At 37.9% G+C, this 22,316-nt stretch overlaps 1 protein-coding gene across 1 annotated transcript in view; it reads right to left on the bottom strand.

Annotated features, from left to right (window-relative positions):
• Positions 1-871: 871 nt before the first annotated feature.
• LOC136867494 (excitatory amino acid transporter) overlaps positions 872-22,316 on the bottom strand; it is a 149,660-nt gene continuing 128,215 nt past the window's right edge. The window contains exons 10-12 of the mRNA XM_067144701.2: positions 21,298-21,492; positions 19,633-19,767; positions 872-4,376 (exon numbers count right to left, since the gene is read on the bottom strand). Of these exons, the coding sequence (XP_067000802.2) occupies positions 4,187-4,376; positions 19,633-19,767; positions 21,298-21,492 (520 nt within the window). The 3' untranslated portion in view covers positions 872-4,186. The remainder of the gene's footprint in view (positions 4,377-19,632; positions 19,768-21,297; positions 21,493-22,316) is intronic.

Below are 22,316 nucleotides of genomic sequence, written 5' to 3'. Positions count from 1 at the left end.
CTCACCCCAACACCACCCCACCCCAAAGGTGGCTGAACTTTGACTTTAAAAAGTACTGGAGTGACACTATTCATCTTAGCGACCCCAAAAATTGTGGATTCGATGATATTTTCTATTATTTTTATACTTCACTCTCCCCCCTGCCCTCATCACAAAGGTGGCTGAACATGGATTTTAAGAAAATCCGGATTGTCACTATTCATCTCAGCAACCCCAAAAATTATGGATTTGACACACTTTTTGATTATTTTTCTATCTCACACCCCTAAGGGTGCTTGGGTTGTCTTACCCCCACACAGTTTGTCTCCTGATACTGTCTTAGGAGGAGATGTAATACATACATACATACGTACATACTGTACAATGATATTTGTATATAGAGATTTTCCCCTAAAGATTTACCAATTTAGATATGAAAAGTTGAATCTGAGTAAAATATGTTTTTAAGAACCTATTTTTTCATATTTCAGAGCCTGTTTAGGCACCTAAAATAATAAAAATTTAGCACTAAAAAGTCATGAGTGAAAGAGAGAAAAGTAGGATCCAGACCAGTGAGATGAAATTTTATGAGAAAGAGGATAGGAGTACCTAACAAAAATGGATTAAAATTTAAGGTCCCAGAGGGAAACTATAATCTAATTTCACTGATTGTGAATATGAAATATTGAAGTCCTTTAGGTTGTTTCAGTTGTTAAATTTGCAGCGTGGCACCGGGCTCATCAGTTGGATTGCCAGACCTTTCCAACACACTAGCAACAGATCACTGTAAGCAGACATTGCCTCCAAGGTATCTCCAAAATGCATTGTATTTGTTAATAACAACAACAACAACATCTATACCATAGACTAAAGTACAAAAGGAAGTTCTGAAGAATCTGTATCTTTATTTTTGAATGTTGGTTTTTAAATTACAAAATAAGATTATGAATTAAATAAAAACACTAAAAACAATATACAGCATACTCAATTAAATACAGTACATTAATAACTGAATGAACTCAACAGTAGGAGCAGCTCGGAACTTGGCAGTGTTCTGGAGGGGGAATTACTCTGCCATCACTCATCTTAGCCTTTAACAATGTATGCTATGTCTAAAGTAACCCTAGTTATACTTAATACAATGCAGTATGCTCTCGTTTTACATCTGGAATAATAGTTATGATTCACATGGAATAATATGTTATTACAGTTTTCTTAATTCAAAGTATGGTTATGGATATTTTATCAATTCTACTAGTAAAGTATATTAACTGGTAACTTACTGTTATGTTTATAATGATAATAAAATTAATAATAATAATAATAATAATAATAATAATAATAATAATAATAATAATAATAATAATAATAATAATAATAAATGTTATGAATAATTCTCATATTCATTATATAATATGTTGTTCTTTACATATTCTGAGACTCAGTAGTTGTTGTTGCCTGCTCATATGACAGTGATGTTTGAGAAAGAATGTATGGAAACTGCATCCAGTATTATCTACATCTATATTGCATGCTTTTCCTTTGTACTATAAATGCTCAAATATCTAATGCTGGGGAAAATTATGACTTTGAGTAGATATTCTAAGCAATGTATTGTCACAATTAACTGAAATGTATAAGTTATGCCCTTTAATAATGATGAAAATTTAGTATCAGCTTGTAGCTTTTACAGAATATTATAATTTGGTTAAATATATCATAGGGGTATATGGTATTCTTTAAAGTAACGTATGAAAAGTAAATTTGATACATTCCATGTCTTGATAAAGTGTAGTCTATCCCATATACAATTTGATTAATGATACACTCGTTTACACAATTTCCTATACGTTCCCATCAGTACCATCCGAGGCACTGAAGCTCAGTGGAAAACTGGTATGGAAATCTTCTTTACTAATATTATGGAGAATGAGCACTAGTTCTTAGGTCTATATACATTAATAATACTTAACAGTGTACAAGCTTGCTGGTAAGCTTTCATTTCAATGTTTTACTAAACATAGTTTGGTCTGTTTGGATAGCATTTTGGTGGTAGAAGTCGGTAGTGAATTCTCAAACCTTTAAGTATATCAGTGAGAGTACAAAAAATTCATGTCACCTCAACAAATACCAGAAACTAAACAACTCTGCTGCTAACTGCCTGTCTATCCCATGTTTGTGAAGTGCCGGAAGCCCTCAGCCTGGCTTGGAATGTGCTATGTGTGTCCATCTGTCATTGTTGTTGTTAAAAAGTGCTGTTTAGCTTGAATTTTTTTTTTAATGATTCAGAAGCCAGTGGATCTTGTGATTGTGTTACACACAAATTATCAAGGACTGATTTCAGTGACTTGGATTTCATAGAAGCTTGAAATAAAAAAACAACAGGAGGCTCATTCCAGAACTACAAGGGTTGAATGCAAAATGCCAGGCTAGAAAGTGTCAGTACAACAGATATTTCTACACTATTAGTTACTCTAGACACAAATGGTGAACAGGCTGTCATAAAGTGAACAAACTGTTTTGTTGGCGCTGCATTCTTTTTATCAGCAGATTTTACACAGGCTGCTTTAGAGCTATTTCTGAAGAAATCTCATCAAATGGAGCTAACATTCCAGTAGATTTGGTAAGTACCCTAAATTCATCAGAACTGAAATGTAATGTTTCCATTACACTTCAAGACAAAACAATGGCAAAGGAGCAGTGTACTGGTACCAGTCCTTAAAATATTGATCAGGTTTCATCACTGGTAGGATTTTCAGTAAATTGAAGAATCTGTGGCTGTATTTGGTTGGATTTCTCTAGCTGAAGCCAGGAGCTAAACTGTAGGATATGACTAGACTGGGGAAAATCACCAATTAGGATTAGAACGAAACAGAATCGGTTACTAAGAACTACAAATGAATACTTCAGGGCCCAATTCAAATGGAGAAGAATATTCACTTGGAAAGAATTACTTCATTATAAATCCAAGAATTTTATTTTAAAAACTTGGATTATACACATTATGGAGTAGTTCTTATTCTTTGTTTAAACATCTTGTGTTGACAATATAATTGATGGCAGTTGGAATGCCTGAAAAATAATTCAACTAAACTTGAACTAGAAATAGGAAATTTCTGTAAGTTAATTTTATAAACTACTCCATTCCTTCTGTGTGATTTCTTACATTTAACAAAACTTTCATGATACAGTGAAAACATTTTTTGGCTTCATTTAATTCAAGATAAATATTAATTTGGAAAGGAGAACTAAAATAGATAACTTTTTTATTGTGAACTTGTTCACTTTCATGAGAGATTTCATTTTACTGGTAACTGTTGTTCTTATCTGCAAACTCAATAGCAGGAAAATATGATTGTAGCTACATACACGATAGTGATCCTGACTTCTGAAGTGCTTTAGAGTGAAGGAATATAAACATCTTATACATACTTCAATGACTAAGTATAAGTGATTATTTAACCTACTCATCTGTGTAAGAACTTATAATGTTCCTATCAGTTTTGATGAATTCTTATTCTTTTACAAATATAGATCTGGATTTGAAACTCTGTTTTCTAAACAGAACAGATCAGGTGTGGTTTATATGGGGTCATCAATATTAGGTAGGCTCGTTTACCTAACTTGAGACAGTGTAATATAAAACATGTAACTGGTATAAACTTTCCATATAACTTAGAATATTATGTATTTTGATATAGGTACGTCCACAATAACTAATTTAACAGGATATTTAAAAAACAATAGAGCGTAACTGAAATATGACATTGTTAATTCCATTTATAGGCAGTTATTCCTGAATTATGAATTAAGCATCCAAAATTTGCTCTTCTATAAATAAAAATTAATCCGTAATTTCACTTACTTCCCTCTCACATTCCAAGAAATGTAGCCTTTGTTTTTATTAACTATGCAAAAGTAATATGAATAGATGTTTATGATTTTTCTATAACTACTTCATTATTTCATGGTAAATATTCATATAAATGGAATATATTTGAATTTAGTTCAGATCAACTTTCTTTTTCACCATTGTTAACTTAGCACATGGCTGGAATACATTTTTATTGAGGGAATTGTTTCATTATAATTTCCATAAAAATGACTACTCTTTCACTGCGATGCATTTGAGTTTTCCTCTTTTCAGTCTACAGAAATGGTTAAACATTTTATTTTATGCTGTTGTGTGCAAAGAATAAAGAACAGTCTAGATGCGTGTTTCAGCATTATCTGCTGTCACTCCAATGCAGTCACCAGTTTTTTCCATAACACCATTCTCTACTCCTTCTACGTGGCGTTCGGCATCCATGGAGTCTAATTCATCCTTGGACAAGTGGTAGACAATGCCAGCACCGTACGCGTCGCCTAGAACGTTGATGGAAGTGCGAATACGATCCCTGCAGCATAAAGAGAAGGCCATGTTTTATATAAACAGTATACACTGATCCAGTTTTTAATCTACTGCAAATTAAATCAAGAATCAATTAATCCTGACTGAATAATCAATTGACAGAAATCTAGAATTCTATTATTTTCATTCAGTCAACTTTAAGAATACAGGAGCACGGTTCAGTAGACAATGTTGCAAGTTGAAACACAACATTACAGCTCCTGTTACAACAATTTAACAATTTTAATAAAGGAAGATTAACCTTTGGATAAAACCTTATACAGTAATATACATCAAAGGCGAGCACAATTTATGTCTAAAAAACCCGAGCAGAAATGTTGCAGATATGTTACTGAACAGTTCCTCTTCCAGAGCAACAGAGAATTATGTGACTTATATCTAGTACTGTCATTGGTTTACACGTCAGTGTTGAGGATACACTCTCGATGACTGAAGAAAGATGGAGTACAAGATGATGATGATGCAGGCACCTGTACAGTATTGTGGTAAACTATTCAGATGATGTCTGATGGCGCCGATGGCGATGTCGTACAAATGGTCCCAATCGAGTTTCAGACAGTCCCAGAATTCCACAAGGAATTCACAAGCTCTCTTTTCAGCATCAACTTCACGTGGCTGATCGATGTGGGACTCAAAAAGCATAGGCCCCTACTCATAAACCATACCGGCTTTTTTTTTTCGCACCGACACAGATAGGTCTTATGGCGACGATGGGATAGGAAAGGCCTAGGAGTTGGAAGGAAGCGGCCGTGGCCTTAATTAAGGTACAGCCCCAGCATTTGCTTGGTGTGAAAATGGGAAACCACGGAAAACCATCTTCAGGGCTGCCGATAGTGAGATTCGAACCTACTCTCTCCCGGATGCAAGTTCACAGCCGCGCGCCTCTACGCGCACGGCCAACTCGCCCGCCCGCTTTAACGGTAATCAAACCCGCGGCCTTCTGAACCAATCATTGAGTCAAGCAACTTCACTGCTGCAGTACGTGGAGTCTTGAAAATAATATATTTTTAGAGTAGTGTAGCGTGATCAAACCCCTCGTGCTATAACTCTGCGTGCACGGGTACGGAGATATCTTAAAATAATAATCATCATCGTATGGCCCCAGCTACCGAGTGCAGACTGTCAGTTTCAACGTTCCGTTCTACTCTAGGCGAATCTCTGTTAGTCCTCTATGCTTGAGGTTTCATTAATTGTTTGGTAAAAACGAAATGTGTCACCAGAGATCTTTTACATGCCGAAATCGTATGACATGGTGTGTCGAATGGAATTTTTCTCGCCCTTCAAAAATCCGACTACCTCTGCCGGGTTTGAATCCGCTACCTTAAGATCCCGAGGCCGACATTCTACCACTGACCCACAGACGGAGCTTCAAACAAACACCTATATATATAAAATAAGAGTTTTGTCTGTACATTGCTCAGAATTTGGAAAGAATGGTATTTCTGTATCGGTCATGTCAACAGTAACCAGGAAGTGCACTTTTTTACTTTTCCGTAATTTCTGTATGTATGTATGTATGTGCACGCATCACTAGAAAAAGGCTATCCACCGGGCGAGTTGGCCGTGCGCGTAGAGGCGCGCGGCTGTGAGCTTGCATCCGGGAGATAGTAGGTTCGAATCCCACTATCGGCAGCCCTGAGGATGGTTTTCCGTGGTTTCCCATTTTCACACCAGGCAAATACTGGGGCTGTACCTTAATTAAGGCCACGGCCGCTTCCTTCCAACTCCTAGGCCTTTCCTATCCCATCGTCGCCATAAGACCTATCTGTGTCGGTGCGACGTAAAGCCGCTAGAAAAAAAAAGAAAACGGCTAAAGAGAATTTAGTGAAAATCGGTATGCAAAGTCGAGAAATAAGTCGCTACAATCTAGGCCATAAATAATTTTATTCACACTGATAGAAATGGTAGTTTATGGGAAGGCCTAAAATTTAATTTTCAAATATTTATGTTTTTAGTAGTCCTATCTTCATAAAAATTGGTATACAAAGACGAGGAATACGTCACTACAATCTAGCCTATGAATAATTTTATTCACGCTTGAGTGAAATGGTAGTTTAGGGGAAGGCCTATAATTTAATTTTTAAATATTTATGTTATTAGTGGTCCTATTTCATTGAAAATTGGTATTTAATTACACTATTAGATACATATATTTTAATGCTATCCTAGCGCTAACATTCCCTTTTTTACTTCCCTTTCCAAGGAAAAGTTATTAAAATGAGATCAACTCCCTTCTCGAATTTTGACTCTGGCCTTGCAACCAAATACTAAGGAGGGCCGAGTTCTCACGGGTAGCAGGCATAGACAGTAAGCAGACATGTAGGTTCACTACCGCAAAAGAAGCGGCAAATACGAAAATCAAACAGTGGGCCTCAATACCTGCTGGGATTCATTACCGCAACCTACCCCAAGTCGCAGCCCATATTTATCCAATTGTGCTACCACTTTCCAAAGTAGTAGGGGGAAAAGTAACGTGGACTTGACCATCAGCAATAATAAACTTCTTAAGGAAATATATAACTGGAGGGTAAGCGAAGAAGAGAGCTGTTCAGATCACAGAATCTTACAATTCTCAGTAGCACAAAACTTGTGTTATGATTCAACAGAAACCACATTCAATGGTATAAAATATATAACTCGAGAAGAGGATCGAGAATTATATCAAGAAATATTAAAGAAAGAAATAGTACGACAGTTCTGCGGAACAAGACACGAAGAACTTACTGAAGATCTTGACAATAGACTGTCAGTGCACATAAATAATTCTGAAGATATGGAGGACATAGTAAATAAATTTAGCACTGCCCAAATAAAAACTTGTATGCAGGTTTTCAAAGTTAGTAGACCATCTGAAAAAAACTATTAGCCCAAAACACAGATCAGTGCCTTGATAGAATGAAGAACTTGCGACAATGCGGAAGAAAGTAAATGCATTTAGAAGAAAATTCCAGAGAACGTTAAATAACAATGTCCTCCGAGATGAGCGCAAAACTGAATACTTTGCTGAAAAAGCTAAATACCAAGCAAAAATCAGAAATGCAAAGATACTGTCTTGGAAAGAATTCTGTAGTAATATATCTTCTAATCCCTGGGACATAATCTATAAATCAGCGTCAGGTAAAATTAAGAACACTCAGATTGTATCAACTCTTATGAACAATGAAGGTCACTATACAAGGGATTTAAAGGAAACGATGCCGTGCATATTAAACCATCTCATTCAGAAAGATGATGAAATGGAAGATACTGTTCAGCAAAAGCAAATAAGGAAGGAAGTTGAGGAACCAATAGACACTCCGGACGACTGGGAATTTACAGAAGAAGAAATAAAATCTGCAATCAAAGACATAGGTCTTAAAAAGACACCAGGTAAAGATGGAATTACGAGCAAAATATTATGGTGGACGTTTGAAAGTATCCCTAAAACGATGACATCTTTATATAATGATTGCTTGAAGAATGCTTGTTTCCCGAAGCGATGGAAAAAATGCGAGAATCATACCAATCACAAAATCAGGGAAAGAGAAGCTTCAGGATCCATCCAAATTCCGACCAATAAGCCTGCTAAATGTGGCGCGAAAAATACTAGAGAAACTTCTAATAAGTAGAATTAATCACTACCTTCATACCAGTAAACTACTGAACGAAAATCAATATGGCTTCACAGCTCAAAAGTGTACTACTGATGCAGCTATGGCACTTAGGGAATTTATAACTGAAGCGTTCAAAAATGGTCAAATAAGCATTATTGTTAGTCTTGATGTAAAAGGAGCTTTTGACTCTGCGTGGTGGCCATGTGTCCTAAAGGCCCTAAAAGATTTTACATGCCCGACAAATTTGTACTACCTTACTAAGAGCTACTTCAAGGATAGAACAGCATTCATGAATTCCAATAGTATCCAAGTCGAAACAGTAGTTAATAAAGCATGTCCTCAAGGTTCATGTTGTGGACCGGGGTACTGGAATGTACAGTATAATGCACTGCTCAGTTTGGAATACGGGAAAAACACCAAAGCTATAGCATTTGCTGATGACCTTATAATTGCAGTCAGGGCTGAAACTGAAATTGAAGCAGAAAATATTGTGAATATGGAATTACGGAAAGTTACTAAGTGATCAGCAGACAACAAAAGCCGTTTCAATGAAAGTAAGTCAAAAGTTATGTTAATTTCAAGAAGAAGAAAAGCAAAGAAGACAATTTACATCTTTATGAATTGGAAACGTCTTGAACAAGTAGACAAGATGGAATATCTAGGATAGACTCTCGCTTCAAGTTCAATGACCACATCAATAAAGTCAGTGAAAAATGTATTAAATTAATAAACGCATTATCAAAATCGGCAAGAATAAGATGGGCTCTAAAACACCAGGCTTTGGAAATAATATATAAAGGAGCAATATTACCAATGCTGATATATGCTGCACCGATCTGGATAGAATCCCGGAAAAGAAATGCAATCTGATTAAATACGTGAGAGTGCAAAGACTTATTCTATCGAGAATAGCAAGTTCGTACCGTACTGTATCTCATGAGGTACTGTGCATCATCACAGGAATTACTCCAATTGATATCAAGGCTAGAGAGGTTATTACTCTATACAATATCAAATCAGGCAAAACAACTATGAATTATGTCATTGATCACCCAGAAAAACCCATGAGATGGCTCCACCCAGCCAAGTTTCCTGGTACCGAAGATCCAAGAATAGCATTAAATGAATATATCCCATGAAAAATTTACACAGATGGAAGCAAAAGTGAAGAAGAGGTGGGAGCTGGCATAGCTATATATAGATCTCATGAATTAATAGATCAATTGAAATTTAAATTGCAAGACAACTGTTCGAATAATCAGGCAGAGCAATTAGCCATATTCAAATCTCTGGAATTCTTAGTAACTACTAGGACAGAGGATGACGAAGATAAGAAAGCAATTATTTACACAGATAGTAAGACAGCAATTGACTCCATTGCGGATTTCAGAAATCATAACCAACTGATTGAGAATATAAGAAAGACTACAGCTATTCTAAAAAGAAATAACTGGAGAATAAAATTTGAATGGGTTAAGGCACATTATAGGAGTTTAAGGCAATGAACTGGCTGATAAAATTGCAAAGGAGGCTGCAAAATTAAGTGAAATCTGTTTCGATAGAATACCCATCTTTACATTGAAGAAAAATCTCAAAGAAGAATCAATTCATGAATGGCAGCAAAAATGGGAACAAATTTCAAAAGGCACACTTACAAAGGAATTCTTTCCAACAGTTGCAGGCAGATTGAAATCCAAAATCAACTTAACACCATATATGACTACAATACTGACGACATGGAAATATTGCTTCGTACTTATATAGACTTAAAATTATACGTAACTCCGAGTGTTCCTGTAACAGCAGCCCTCAGACAATAGATCATATAATTTTCGAGTGCAGTGAAGTGAAAAATATTAGGCAATTCTTGATAAATAGTGTTAATAGAGGTGATAATTGGCCAATGCAGAAATCTGTGCTATTAAAAAAGTATTTAAAGGAATTTTCCAAATTTGTTAATGCACTGGACTTTCAAGCTCTCAGGAAAAAGGAAGACTGATATTGACTGTTATTGGTAAGATTAACGGTCATCTAGAAATTTAATTATTCAAATGTAATTTATGTTTGTGCATTTGTAAGGAAATGTATTGTAAGTGAATGTAGTACTACTCATGTAGTGGAGCATGCAGAGAGTATGTACAGTAAATGAAAAAAAAATATTTGTTTCTGCTAAATTTTAATAAAAATAATTGTCATAGAACTATAAACGTGTAAAATAAGTGCAATAAAAAGTGATACCATCCAATAAAACCAAAGTTCCTCAAGTTGATAGGGAGATGGTCTCAGACATGATGCCTGTAGCTTATCCCCTCCCGTCACGTGACATTCCATTGTTTTCTACTTGCTAATGCGCTTACGTAATCTATAATCTGTTTTATTGATCTCCATTTTTTTAAATATCTATGTATTTAAATTTGTTTATTAACTTTTATAATAATGGATGGTCGAAAAAGTAGTAGTGGAGCGACGTATAGAAAATTAGCGGAAGAAATGAAGTGCTGCCCCAAACACGAAAATTGGGTTCATTTTTCAGAAAGCCTGCTGCTAGTAATGAAAACAAAATATCAGGTAAGATTATATAATATTGTTAAGTGCCAGAACGAGGATTTCCCAGCCGGCTTGAGGGGTGTATTGTTCTCGTCGGCCGGGTTACCTGTGAGTTTATTGGAGATTCAACGAGAGTGTTCTGCCTCTAGCCACCTCGCGAAAATTCTGGCTAACATCACCTGACTATAAAAAGGGAGGCTAGCCGCGGACAGTCAGTCCGAGTTGGGCTCCATGGTGGAGCCAATGTTGGTGCTGGACCCGGGGTCAGAAGTCAGTGTGAGACTCGATGTGTTGGGGTTCGGTGGTTGGGCTGAGGGCGTCAGAAGTGTTGGCTGTTGCTAGTGTCCCACCGAGGTCTGAACGAGGAGCTGTGGTTGTGGTATCGAGAGTTGGACTGAAGGCGTGTGGAACGGAAGACTGTACTACCTGAGAGTACTGTGTGTGGACTGATGATAGCTATGAATGAAGCCGCTATCGTCAGTGTGAGGGTAAGTGGAGCTGTGTTAATATTCGCTGTCGAATACTGCTGAGCTATTGCTGTTTAGTTGTTCATTGCACGTGACTCTGTGAATTATTGGACTGTCTCTGGATAGTTGTCGTGTGTCGTAGCCTGTGCTCAAATCCAGCGGTATACACACAGCTGCTGTATGAGGTGATTGGTCTTGGGTAAGTGAAAGCATGGATTAGCCGTCCCAGGTAGCCTAATAGCAACGGGCCGGACCGCCTGCTGTATCATAAGGGAGAGGGACTTGTAAATAGACAGTAATCAGTACGTGTGGCCATTCATGGTTTTGTGTGTGTGTGTGTGTGTGTGTACATTTCCTGAGATAAATTAAGAGTGGTAAAGCAGGCGGAGTTTTATTCATAACAATCTAAATACAATTCGTAATGGATATCTTGAAAATGTATTCATATATTCGCGTTTCATATGTTTTTAAATTCATATTTATAATTGTTTTTATTTTATCGTTTGGGGTATACGTAAATTACGAGACAATAATCGACTTCGTACGGATAGCTTTCTTTGCGCCCTTACCGTTACCATAGCAGAGAACATCAGCTGGTCTTCATAAAAAGGGTGAAACTTGTGATTTTAACGATCCTGGTACATAGCCGAAGAGATTTCCTGACACTGAAAGATGTTGGGTATGTTATAAAAATGAGAGCAGAAACAAACGTGATCCTGACATCCGTAAAATCTATAGAGAAGGCAGCAATTTAAATACAGATTGATTTCGAAAGGAGTTAAAATGGGACAATAGTTAAAAAATCATGGCTGGCCTAAAGTGAGAGCAAAGCTGCTTTGTACTGTATACCCTACAGATTATTTCCTCACTCAGGGTCAGATTCTGAATTAAAATAATTCTTACTTAAAGATGAAAGGATGGTTATTTGGAAAAACCTTACTGAAAAATTGCCTGGCCATGAAAATTCACCAAACCATAAGTTTTGCTTTTGCTCGTGGAAGGCCCTAGAGTCTGTAAGGACACAGAGTCTTATTCTTTTGCCTTAATTTTACAAATACTAAACTGAGCATCCACCTGATAAAACCAAATATCCGGTCTCTCTGTCCAAATGGTGGAATTTGTACGCTAACCTTATTTGCTTCTGGTCGATCTTCGGGCACGCTTTCGTTATTCACCATATCTGCTGTAGATCACGTCGGGGTCACCACTATGTAACACTCTTGTTAGTATTATGCTTATTGCTCACGGTAAAATGTTTCGTAAAATTTGTTGTACAATTAATTTTATAAAAAATTGGTGAAAACAAGTTGTGTTGCTCATGGTAAAATTATTTTATAAAATCCATGGAAACATCGGGATGACCATCAATGAACTCATTTCTGAACTAAGATGTATATATGCTGCCATCTATCGATAAACTTGTAAACGAATAATCAGCTGTTTAACTTACAGTGTGTTTGAGAGTATGGCTCCAAAAACAAAGCAAAACTTGCTGCTTTGGCTGCAATTATATGTTGTACGGTGGTAAAAAGGAAGAAAAGAAATGCCAGGAAATGCTGGACTCGGGATTGGATCAAAAGAAGAGAAGAATGTACCGTAGAGGATTGCTGTCGTTGGTCGAAAATTAGTTGAGGTTAGAAGACCAGCATTCATATAGGAATTCGGCGATTGTGTTTTCTGCCTCTCTTCTTGCATTTCTGTTGTGGTAAAGTGGCGTTTTAACCTCGTACAAGTATGGATAATTCTGGTATTCGTCTAGTAAAACACTAACAGCTTCCTTAGTCCACCCGGGTCCTGCCATTTTACAAAGAAGTGTTTGTTTACAATCGAGCTTCACAATCTTCTCACGACGTAGCGCCAGCATCATCGTGATGTCAGCTTCGCTGATTGGTTCGTTTCGTAAAATTATTTTTACGGAATAGAACATGTCCTATTTTATGAAAAGTTTTATGAAAGGTTTTATAAAACTTGAATTTGACCGTGAGCAACAGAAATTTTATAAAATTAAATTATTGTACAATAAATTTGACAGAAAATTTTACCGTGAGCAACATGCATTATTGTCTGGATGTAGTCCAAGATATTATACACGTGCACCGTAGACCATTTATTACTTTAAGTTTAATTCTTCTTCTTCTTCTTCTTCTTGAATGGTGTGGTTGGACTCATTTGTTATCGTCCAATCACGAAACCAGATTAATAACTTAAACACTGACACATATATCACTCGTAGTGAACGTTAAAAGTATAGTTGATAGAAAAAACACCATAGGACTCTCACAAAGCACTATGAACTCATACAAGACACAGATTAAGGTGATTTATATCCAACCAAAAATATGACAAACATTTTGCAATGGAAGAGTGAGAACAAAGAGGCTGTTAAAGGATTATAATACAATATGTGCATCATCAAGAAACTGATTTATGCTGTTAACAAGAGTAGGAGAGAATAGTAAACACGAAATACTTGTGGGGAAGGGGATGTCCATGTTAAGCAAAGAGGATAAGAAGCTCTGGCGGGGAATATCAAAAGCAGGACATTGTAACAGGAGGTGATTAATGTCGGTATCAGGCAAGCCACAAACACAGGAAGTTGGGGGAGAAAGATAAAAACTATTTTTATATTGGGGAGTAAGAGCATGATTAAAACGTAGACGAATAATAGATGTGATGTGGCGCAGAGAGTACGTGCCATAATGAAACCACGGTTAGGAGGAATAACAGGTTGTAATAGATGATAAAAATGTCCCTTTTCTCGTGACGATTGATTCCAATCGGACTGCCATTGTTGATACGATATAGCCCGCACTTTATGCATGAGATCAGAAGGAGGGATCACTAGAGAAAGAGGGGAGATTGTTGCGATGCTCGTTTAGCTGCCTGATCAGCAGTCACATTCCCCATGATACCAGAGTGACTGGGGACCCAACCAGAGTTACGTACACGCCAGAACGAATAAGGATATACTTGACGCTATATAAGTACCGATTAGGGGAAGAAAGAGGCGAGCATAAGGCGTGCAGAACATTTTGTTCATCCGTGAAAATCGTAACCTTATCATACACATGTGACCTGATGGTAATGAGGGTTCGTCGAATAGCAAACAATTCGGCGGTAAAAACAGGAAAGGCAGAAGGGAGGGAAAACTCAGGGAGAGTATACAGTTGAGGGATATAAAAGGCTGCTCCAACGCCCTGTATGATTTTGACCCGTCAGTATAAATACTTACTTCCCTTAAGTAGAGGGAAAGTCGAATACGTTTACTTGCAAGACGGGAAAGAGGAGTAGAATGTGTTAGACAAGAAAATGATTCAGAAGAATCAACAACTCATCATTCTCATACAAAAAGAATAACACACTTGTTGCTATGTATGTACGTGTTACCAACTTCAACAAACTAAAAACGTTAAATAGTAAAGAGAAGTAGTTCAAGACTCTGTGTCCTTACAAGTCTTCTCTCGGAAACGGGGGCATTGATAGAGAGATGCAAGACCAGATAAACGAAGAGGAAACTCAGTGGAGCAGTGTTGTTTTGTTGCTGCTCTTTTTCTAGCAAAGCAAGGTAGTTCTTTTAGAGGAGCAAGAGAAATTGGTGATTTTAGTGATCCAGAGAGTGGAAAATTTCTGAATACCATTGATCTCACATCACACTATAGTTCCCCCTTCTTCAGCATATTCAACGTCACAAGAAAGGGCAGATTAGCTATGTTTCCAAAAATATACAAGATGAGTTCCTAGACGTAATTGCCAACTAAATACGGCAAGATATATTTTAGGAGGTAAATACTTTTCATTGATATTTGACTGCACTCCAGATATCAGTCGCAATGAGCAGATGACTCAAGTAGTTCGCTATGTCAAGTTAAATGACTCAGACGTTGTGGAAAGTTTTGTTGACAAGCCATGAGAAGAGATACTGCAAAGAAATAGAACAAGATAGGTAGAACATAAAATACTGAAGAGGGCAATATTATGACAATGGGGCAAAATGATTGGAAAGTACAAAGGGGTCCAGTCAAGAATACTTGATGAAAATGAACTGGCCTATATTCTACCATGTGTCGCTCACTCTTTAAATTTAGTAGGAACACATCTGCCGAAGCTTAAACGTTTTTGGAACCATCCATCCTTTATACCTATTTGTTGTGGTTTCAACTTCAAGATGGGAAATCTTACAAAAATATGTAAACATTAAAATCCCAGAGCAAGACTAGGTGGACTGCAAGAGTAGAGGCAGTCGAAGCTATCTACAAGCATTTTGATAAAGTTATAAAGGCTCTGGAAGAAGTTGAAACTTATAACTTGTCAACACCAGAAACAAAAAACTGAGCCAAAATCTAGTTTAAGGAATACTAGTGCACCCGCACTGTTCAGCAGCATTCGTTTATGAACATTTATTAACAGGCGCGTTATGGTATTCCGCTGTTCGTAGGCAGAATCAATACCTCCTAGATAATAAGGCCTACAACAGCATGGTGATGTCACGCTAAGGAGGCGATGGCAATGCAGAGAAACCACGGAACATAGTTAAACACAGACCTGATTTTAATATTTCTTGCCAATGGAATAATTTATTTACTAACAAATAGTCATTAAATTTTAAAGGATATTGAATTATACTGTCGTTATTACCGTATTTTAGTGACTCTGCCATTAAAGATAAACAGCAAACAGTTGTAAAACACGACAGAATTTTACAATGTTAACTTACTTAGGCCGAATTGCTAACAGCACAACAGGAAGTTACAAACATATTTCAATTTAAATAGGCATTACACGATATTAAAAGAAAACTAGCACGTATAATATTAGCTTAGGACTAACGTCTAGGCTGATGTAGCATCACTGGCAGTATTTGCACATGAGCCTACAATGTTTTCTCCCTTGAAGTTCATGTATGGTTTAATGAGAATTTCGATGTTACCAATTTGTCATTCAGTTCGAAACCTTGAACTTTATGTTTTATGTATTCCAGAAATTATGTAAGTTTCTGTCCTAATATTGGACTACCATTCAGATTGGAACCTACTCTTTTAAAAGTATTGACATGTGGCAAAATGAAATTGCTACTATATCTGATAAATTTGTAAAAACCTCACAGAGCAACAGTCCTGAAGGGCCTTGGCCCACCTAGCAGCCGCTGCTCATCCCGAAGGCCTGCAGATTACGAGGTGTCTTGTGTTCAGCAGGACGAATCCTCTTGGCCGTTATTCGTGGCTTTCAAGACCGTGGCCGCCATCTCACTGTCAGATAGCTCGCAAATGTAATCACGTACGCGGAGTGGACCTAGAACCAGCCCTCAGATCTAGGTAAAATCCTGACTTGGCCTGGAATCGAACCTGGGCCTCCGGGTTAGAGGCAGGCATGATGTCCCTTCACCACGGGGTCGGCCATAAATTTGTAAACATGTGGAGATATCAGAGAGAAGGTTGAACAAATAACAAGAAAATCACAAACATACTCCTTTATGAACTATGAAATGTTTTAACTGTGAGGACATCATCCTCGGTGTTCAGTTCACCAACTAGGACTAGAATTAACTTATTTCTTGAATCTTTCTGCACATTGTTACACTTATTCCTTGTAATGCAGCTATGAAGTTTTGTAATTAAAGAATATACCGCATTTGTATTAGTAATTTTGTCCACATATTCATTAGAAATATTTTATACTTTAATAAAACCGTTTTAGAATAAAGGCTATGTCCTATTCCATGATTGCATTTGCTATGCAGGATGGTTGCCTTGATGTATCCACGTACAAAAAAAAATAAAACTTACGTTCCCTTCATCACAGTACAACAACCGTCAGGTAACAACTTGTTTGTTGGTACAGCTGTGTAAGATTGTGGATTGAAATTCTGTGTATGAGATATGGTTAATAATAATATCTTCAATAGCTCTGTTTATTGCTTCTTTCTCTATTCTACATTTTTGCCTGGTTCTTTTCTTCACCTGCCAGAATGTGACGATAAATATGATGGGCGGTTGGGAAAGATATAAGGCACTGCAGTCTCTGACAGTTATAGTCTTGGAAGAGGAGTAGTTTAAAGTTTTTCCTGAGGACCAGTACCAGTTACTTCCCATAAAATATCACTGACTTTGAAATGTCTGTGGCATACCTGTAAAATAATGTAGCACCTTGAGCGAAATTCGTGCATTTACAGAGTGAATCGGTCTACACCAGCAGCTCTTGTAGGTGGTATGTTTTAATGCGTATAATAATAATAATAATAATAATAATAATAATAATAATAATAATAATAATAATAATAATAATAATAATAATAATAATAATAATACCGTTGAAATACTGTATCCCATGATAGTGAGCTAACATAACCTTATATCTTTGAAGAGTAGATATGCCTACATATCACCAGCTGTTGCGTGTAGGTAAATACGTCATAGGCCTATGCTCATTATGATGGTGTGAGAATGCCGTAGTAATAGTTACTCACCATTGAGTTATTAGTAAATCTGTAGTCTTGTCTTGGAATTGCACGTAAACATATCTGCCGCATAACCTCGCCTTTCGTAAACTTAATGCATGCACTTCGTTATCACTGTCGCAATTCTCCTTACAGTTGAGTACGCAACACATCAGTACCATTACTTAGAATGGTATTAGCAATTGGCACCATTAAACGAATTAAAACTCTTCTAATTTCAGCTTTACATGGCCAAACTCATTGCTGTGTTATTACTGAAAAGGTTCAATCTTGCCTCGCGATGCTGACGTCACAGCACATTCCCAGAACGGTTGTAGGGCCTTGTATCGAGAAGGTGTTGGCAGAATTCATCTATTCTGACGTCATCATCGCCGTCTGTTTGGTAAAAATATATCCATATATTTGGTTTTTTATCCTGCGTTTTTTGATGTAAAGCTTGGTATTGTGTTTAAGAAAGCAATGGCAGTTCTTCTGTATAGAACGGTTGTCTTTTCAACCTATAGGTTAGTCTCGGAAGGAGCTTTCTTTTTTGCCCGGCAGAGAACTTTTTAAAGATACATGACCTTTACTCTTTCTAGTATAGCTAGGCATCGCCCTGTAGTATAAGAGCTAGGTTATCCTTCGATAGGTGTTCTCAGATAATGTCTAAGTTGTATGTCATGATTGAGTCTGTTTGTACGTAGACTTTTTTTTCTCTTAGCAGCATTTAAGTCATTAGGAACGCTCTGCCATGTGTTATATATTTCGAAGCTGGGAAGGGTTAGAAAATCGAAGAGCATCTAGCTGGGAATAATATTCGTCCGTGATCAGAGGAAGTGTATACTCTCTGGTAGTAATCAAACATGGCTGCATGCAATGACATTCCTATCACATATATCATAACATTAATGCGCTATGGTTCTGTAGTGACTAAGGCGATACAGGCAAATCATGCATGCAGGATATGCATTTTGCACTGATTGATGTCATTTAACTGTATTGTATGTATTTCGTTTATGGCTATTGGCTGCAGTACATGTTTATTGATCAGTGTGTTAGTCGCTTAGCAACCTGCAAAGTACAGAATATATTGCGGTTATATGAGTGATTATTTAATGATTTTATTTTGATGATTGCTAGGAGTTGGCTGAAGAGACCTATCGATGTCTTATGATTCACCGGCAGGTAATTCCGAAGAGAATAAAACTACAATGAAGCAATCTGTCCAGTAGAACGGACGGCCGTATTTCTCAAAGCTGTTTTTAGTAAACTCTTTTAATATATAATTATATGAGAAAACTGAAATTAAATGCTTTAACAGATCAGGCCAATCATTTTCTGCAATGAGAAGACTTTACGATTGATAAAGCTGCTAGAATTATTCAAGGCCTTTTAAGCTTTCTTAAAGCTTCTAGAGACTCCTGTATCTCCGCAAATATTTCTGAGGCCAAAGTATTAGCAGAAAATAATGAGATACCAATGGAATTCTCAGAAAAAAAGGAGTAGAGGAAAGAAAAAATGGCCGATGAGCTTTGTGAGGATGAAGTATCCGAACATTCATAGGAAGATTTGTTCAGGATGGCCCTGTTAGAAATAATTGAGAGAGTGGTAATGGAGCAGAGTGCCAGGTTTAAGGCACTGGAGGAAATTAGTGCAAAAGTTTAGTATTTTGTGTTGTGTCCACATTCAAGAAATTGAAGGCCGGAGCAGCGGAATTGGCAGAAGATCTTAACAAGAAAGAATTTATTTTTGAAATTAAAAGTTTCAAACACCATACGCTGGCAATTATCCACATTAATTTATACAAATACATTGGAAGAGGCGTATACCGACTTTACTACAGTCTTTAAATATTCCTCACCATCCCAGTTTTTGTTTCCTCTGGAGAAAGGAGTTTCGGCAAGCTGAAAGTAATTAAAACATTATTTGAGGAGCACGATTGTACAAATCTGAGTCTGACCAAAGGACTGTCGTGTGTCGCTCGTACTGACAAGCTTCACGTACTGTTCGCATGGAGCGCTGAAGCAGGTTGAATTTGTCATCAAACTGGTAAGAACGCTGTTATCCCAAGTATCTACCCCCTAGAAAACATGAATGCGCGCACCAGAACACGACCCGTTTGGTCCAGAGTTCTCCATTTGATGAACAATCTTTATGCTGTTAACTCCTATAAAATAAGAATAGACGTTGACATATACTTACAAGAGCCAGTCGACAGCGAACAGCAGCGAGATGTCAGAAGTAGGCAGACCCAGTGCCGACAGCACGATGAGCATGGTGATGAGGGCAGCGCTCGGGATAGAGGCGGCGCCCACACTAGCCAGCGTTGCCGTCAAGCTAACAAAGAAGAAACAGAACTCAAGATGGAACTTTCATTTACAACACGAGAAAACATCTTACAACTCAGCCACTTACATTTGGAAAGTGAGCGTCACGAAATTTTGTAATAAATTAATAACGTTTGACTTTAAGTCTCACTAACTACTTTTGCGGTTTTCGGAGACGCCAAAGTGCCGGAATTTAGTCCCGCAGGAGTTCTTTAACCTACAGATAGGAGGCTGTCGTATTTGAGCACCTTCAAATACCACTGAAGTCAGCCAGGATAGAACCTGCCAAGTTGGGGTCAGATGGCCAGCGCCTCAACCGTCTGAGCCACTCAGCCCGGCCGAACGAAATTTTGTTCTCGGGTGCATGGGAATTAGTCTTCAAGAATTTGGCCTCTTGTTCACGATACGAATGTTCTTCGGCCGGTAGGTAAGTCGTGTGGCCTTGTCCACGACACGAATATTCGTCAGCCGGTAGGTCAACCGTGTGGCTTGTCCACGACACGAATATTCGTCGGCCGGTAGGTCAACCGTGTGGCTTGTCCACGACACGAATATTCGTCGGCCGGTAGGTAAATCGTGTGGCCTTGTCCACGGGTGCTCCAGCTTCCACTTTACTCAAGTCGAGGTAAGTCAGCACTGTAGATTGGATCTTATCGCACTATACTATTTTTACAGAAAAAAAAAAAAAAACACTGGTGACTTAGAAGAAATTGGGTGCATCCTGTGTTGCATACCTCTTTTGTTTCTCTCTTTATCTCCTAGTTTTTTCGAAATCTTCTTGCAGGTGTGAGCTCTATGTGATAGCTGCTTAGTGTAAATAGTTCAGTGTGTGGGGCGGCCACCTGAATTGACGGTGCGAGTGACGGACTTTCTGTGGAGTCGAGCCAAGGAACAGTCATCAAGGGTTTATGGTAGTCAGCAGCCCTGTGTATAGACCTATCTGCGTCCAGTTGTTGTCAGTGCGCGAGCTGAAGTGAAAGGTGGAGCCTGTTCACGTAAAGACTTCACAGTTGGAGTTCTGCTGTGAGAGACTTGCAAATAGGCAACAGTTCGTGGAGTATGGCCATTCACGGTTGAATGGCATTGAGCCATCCTAAAATGAAATTAGATTGAAACACATACTGCATTTTATTCGTAACAGAACGTTCCGAAGGAAAATATTGTTCTTCTGTATTCCACGTTGTTTCCTTGACCGATTTTATTTACTTGTGTTTTTTATTCTGCGCGGTTTTGTAACGGAATCTGTGTGTGTGTGTGTTTATTTCTGGAGATGACGTCATTTTTCGTTGTTCGCCAATGGCAATGCTAGAAGCCGCTCAACTAATGGAAGATGGCGCGCACTACGTTTTATTAAGTTAAAAAAGCATGGGAACTTCTAGGGATCGGTTGGTGGATATCTGGCTGTCGTAATGAACACATCTCTCGTCTAAAAACAATTCCAGAAAAGATTTGCTTCACTTCTACTTATACTGTTCTTAATGTTGGGCAGCGGATAATAAAATACTAAGCTGAATGGACACTTTCGATAAGAGACAGGTACCTGACAGTGATGACTTCGCCGATACCCAGGGGAATGCCATTCATCTGCGCTATGAATATGGCGGCCACAGCTTCATAGAGAGCGGTGCCGTCCATGTTGACAGTGGCGCCCACTGACACCACGAAGCGCGTCACTCGCTTGTCGATGTGGTTGTTCTCTTCCAGGCAGCGGAATGTGATGGGCAAGGTGGCAGCGCTGGAACAAACAAACAATGTTCAGAGAGTGGCTGCTTGGGGGCATATCAAGCAGGCGGTGGGTGAGTCCAACACGTTATACACTCACAAGGCCGTGAACGAGCCTTTCTGAGAAGCGGCTCGACGTTGTTTGAGAATGTTCCGCTAGATCGCATTGTTTAGACCTGTTATTAGGCGGGGATACATAATTCATCACATTTGAACGGAATTAATAGATATGACACACGTTTCGAAACTACTGTTTTAATAATAAATGTCAAATACCTGTAAATACTCTGCTGCATATGGGCATCCTAATTTTAGCACTTTCCGACTTAAAGGCTTTGTCATGAAATTCTTCACGAAATCAGTCATTTGTAACATGTCTTGCATGATTAAGCGTTGGTTTGAGGAATTTCGCTACAATAATGTCAGGGAGTGGCTCCTGATTACATTCCTCACCTATAAATATTTGTATGCATTTGGGAACAACAAACACTTTTGTACATATTGTATGGCATGCGAAGTTAATTAAGGAACATTTCTTGAGAAGAAAGCAAACTTTCTCGATGGGTAACACAATGCGCCTCTCCTTGCTTCTTAATCAGGCACATCAAAAGGCTGTTGGTACTGATTCCGGAAAGTTCCTCTAGACAAAACGAGCACTGTGCGAATCTGCTTACCATAACCAATGATGTCAGATCTATTGAGACTGGGCATTCTGAAAAAGACCATTTATGGATTGTTTACCTTAGATTTTAGATAAAGAAAATACATAAACAACGTTCCTTCTAGTGGTAAGTCAAGTAACTCTAAAATAGCCCCGGGTAGAAAATTTGAGTTAAT

Source organism: Anabrus simplex, chromosome 3 (genome assembly GCF_040414725.1).
Source record: "Anabrus simplex isolate iqAnaSimp1 chromosome 3, ASM4041472v1, whole genome shotgun sequence".
Lineage (NCBI taxonomy): Eukaryota > Metazoa > Arthropoda > Insecta > Orthoptera > Tettigoniidae > Anabrus > Anabrus simplex.
The sequence above is the reverse complement of the archived record's forward strand: the minus strand, read 5'-3'. Positions and strand labels throughout refer to the sequence as shown.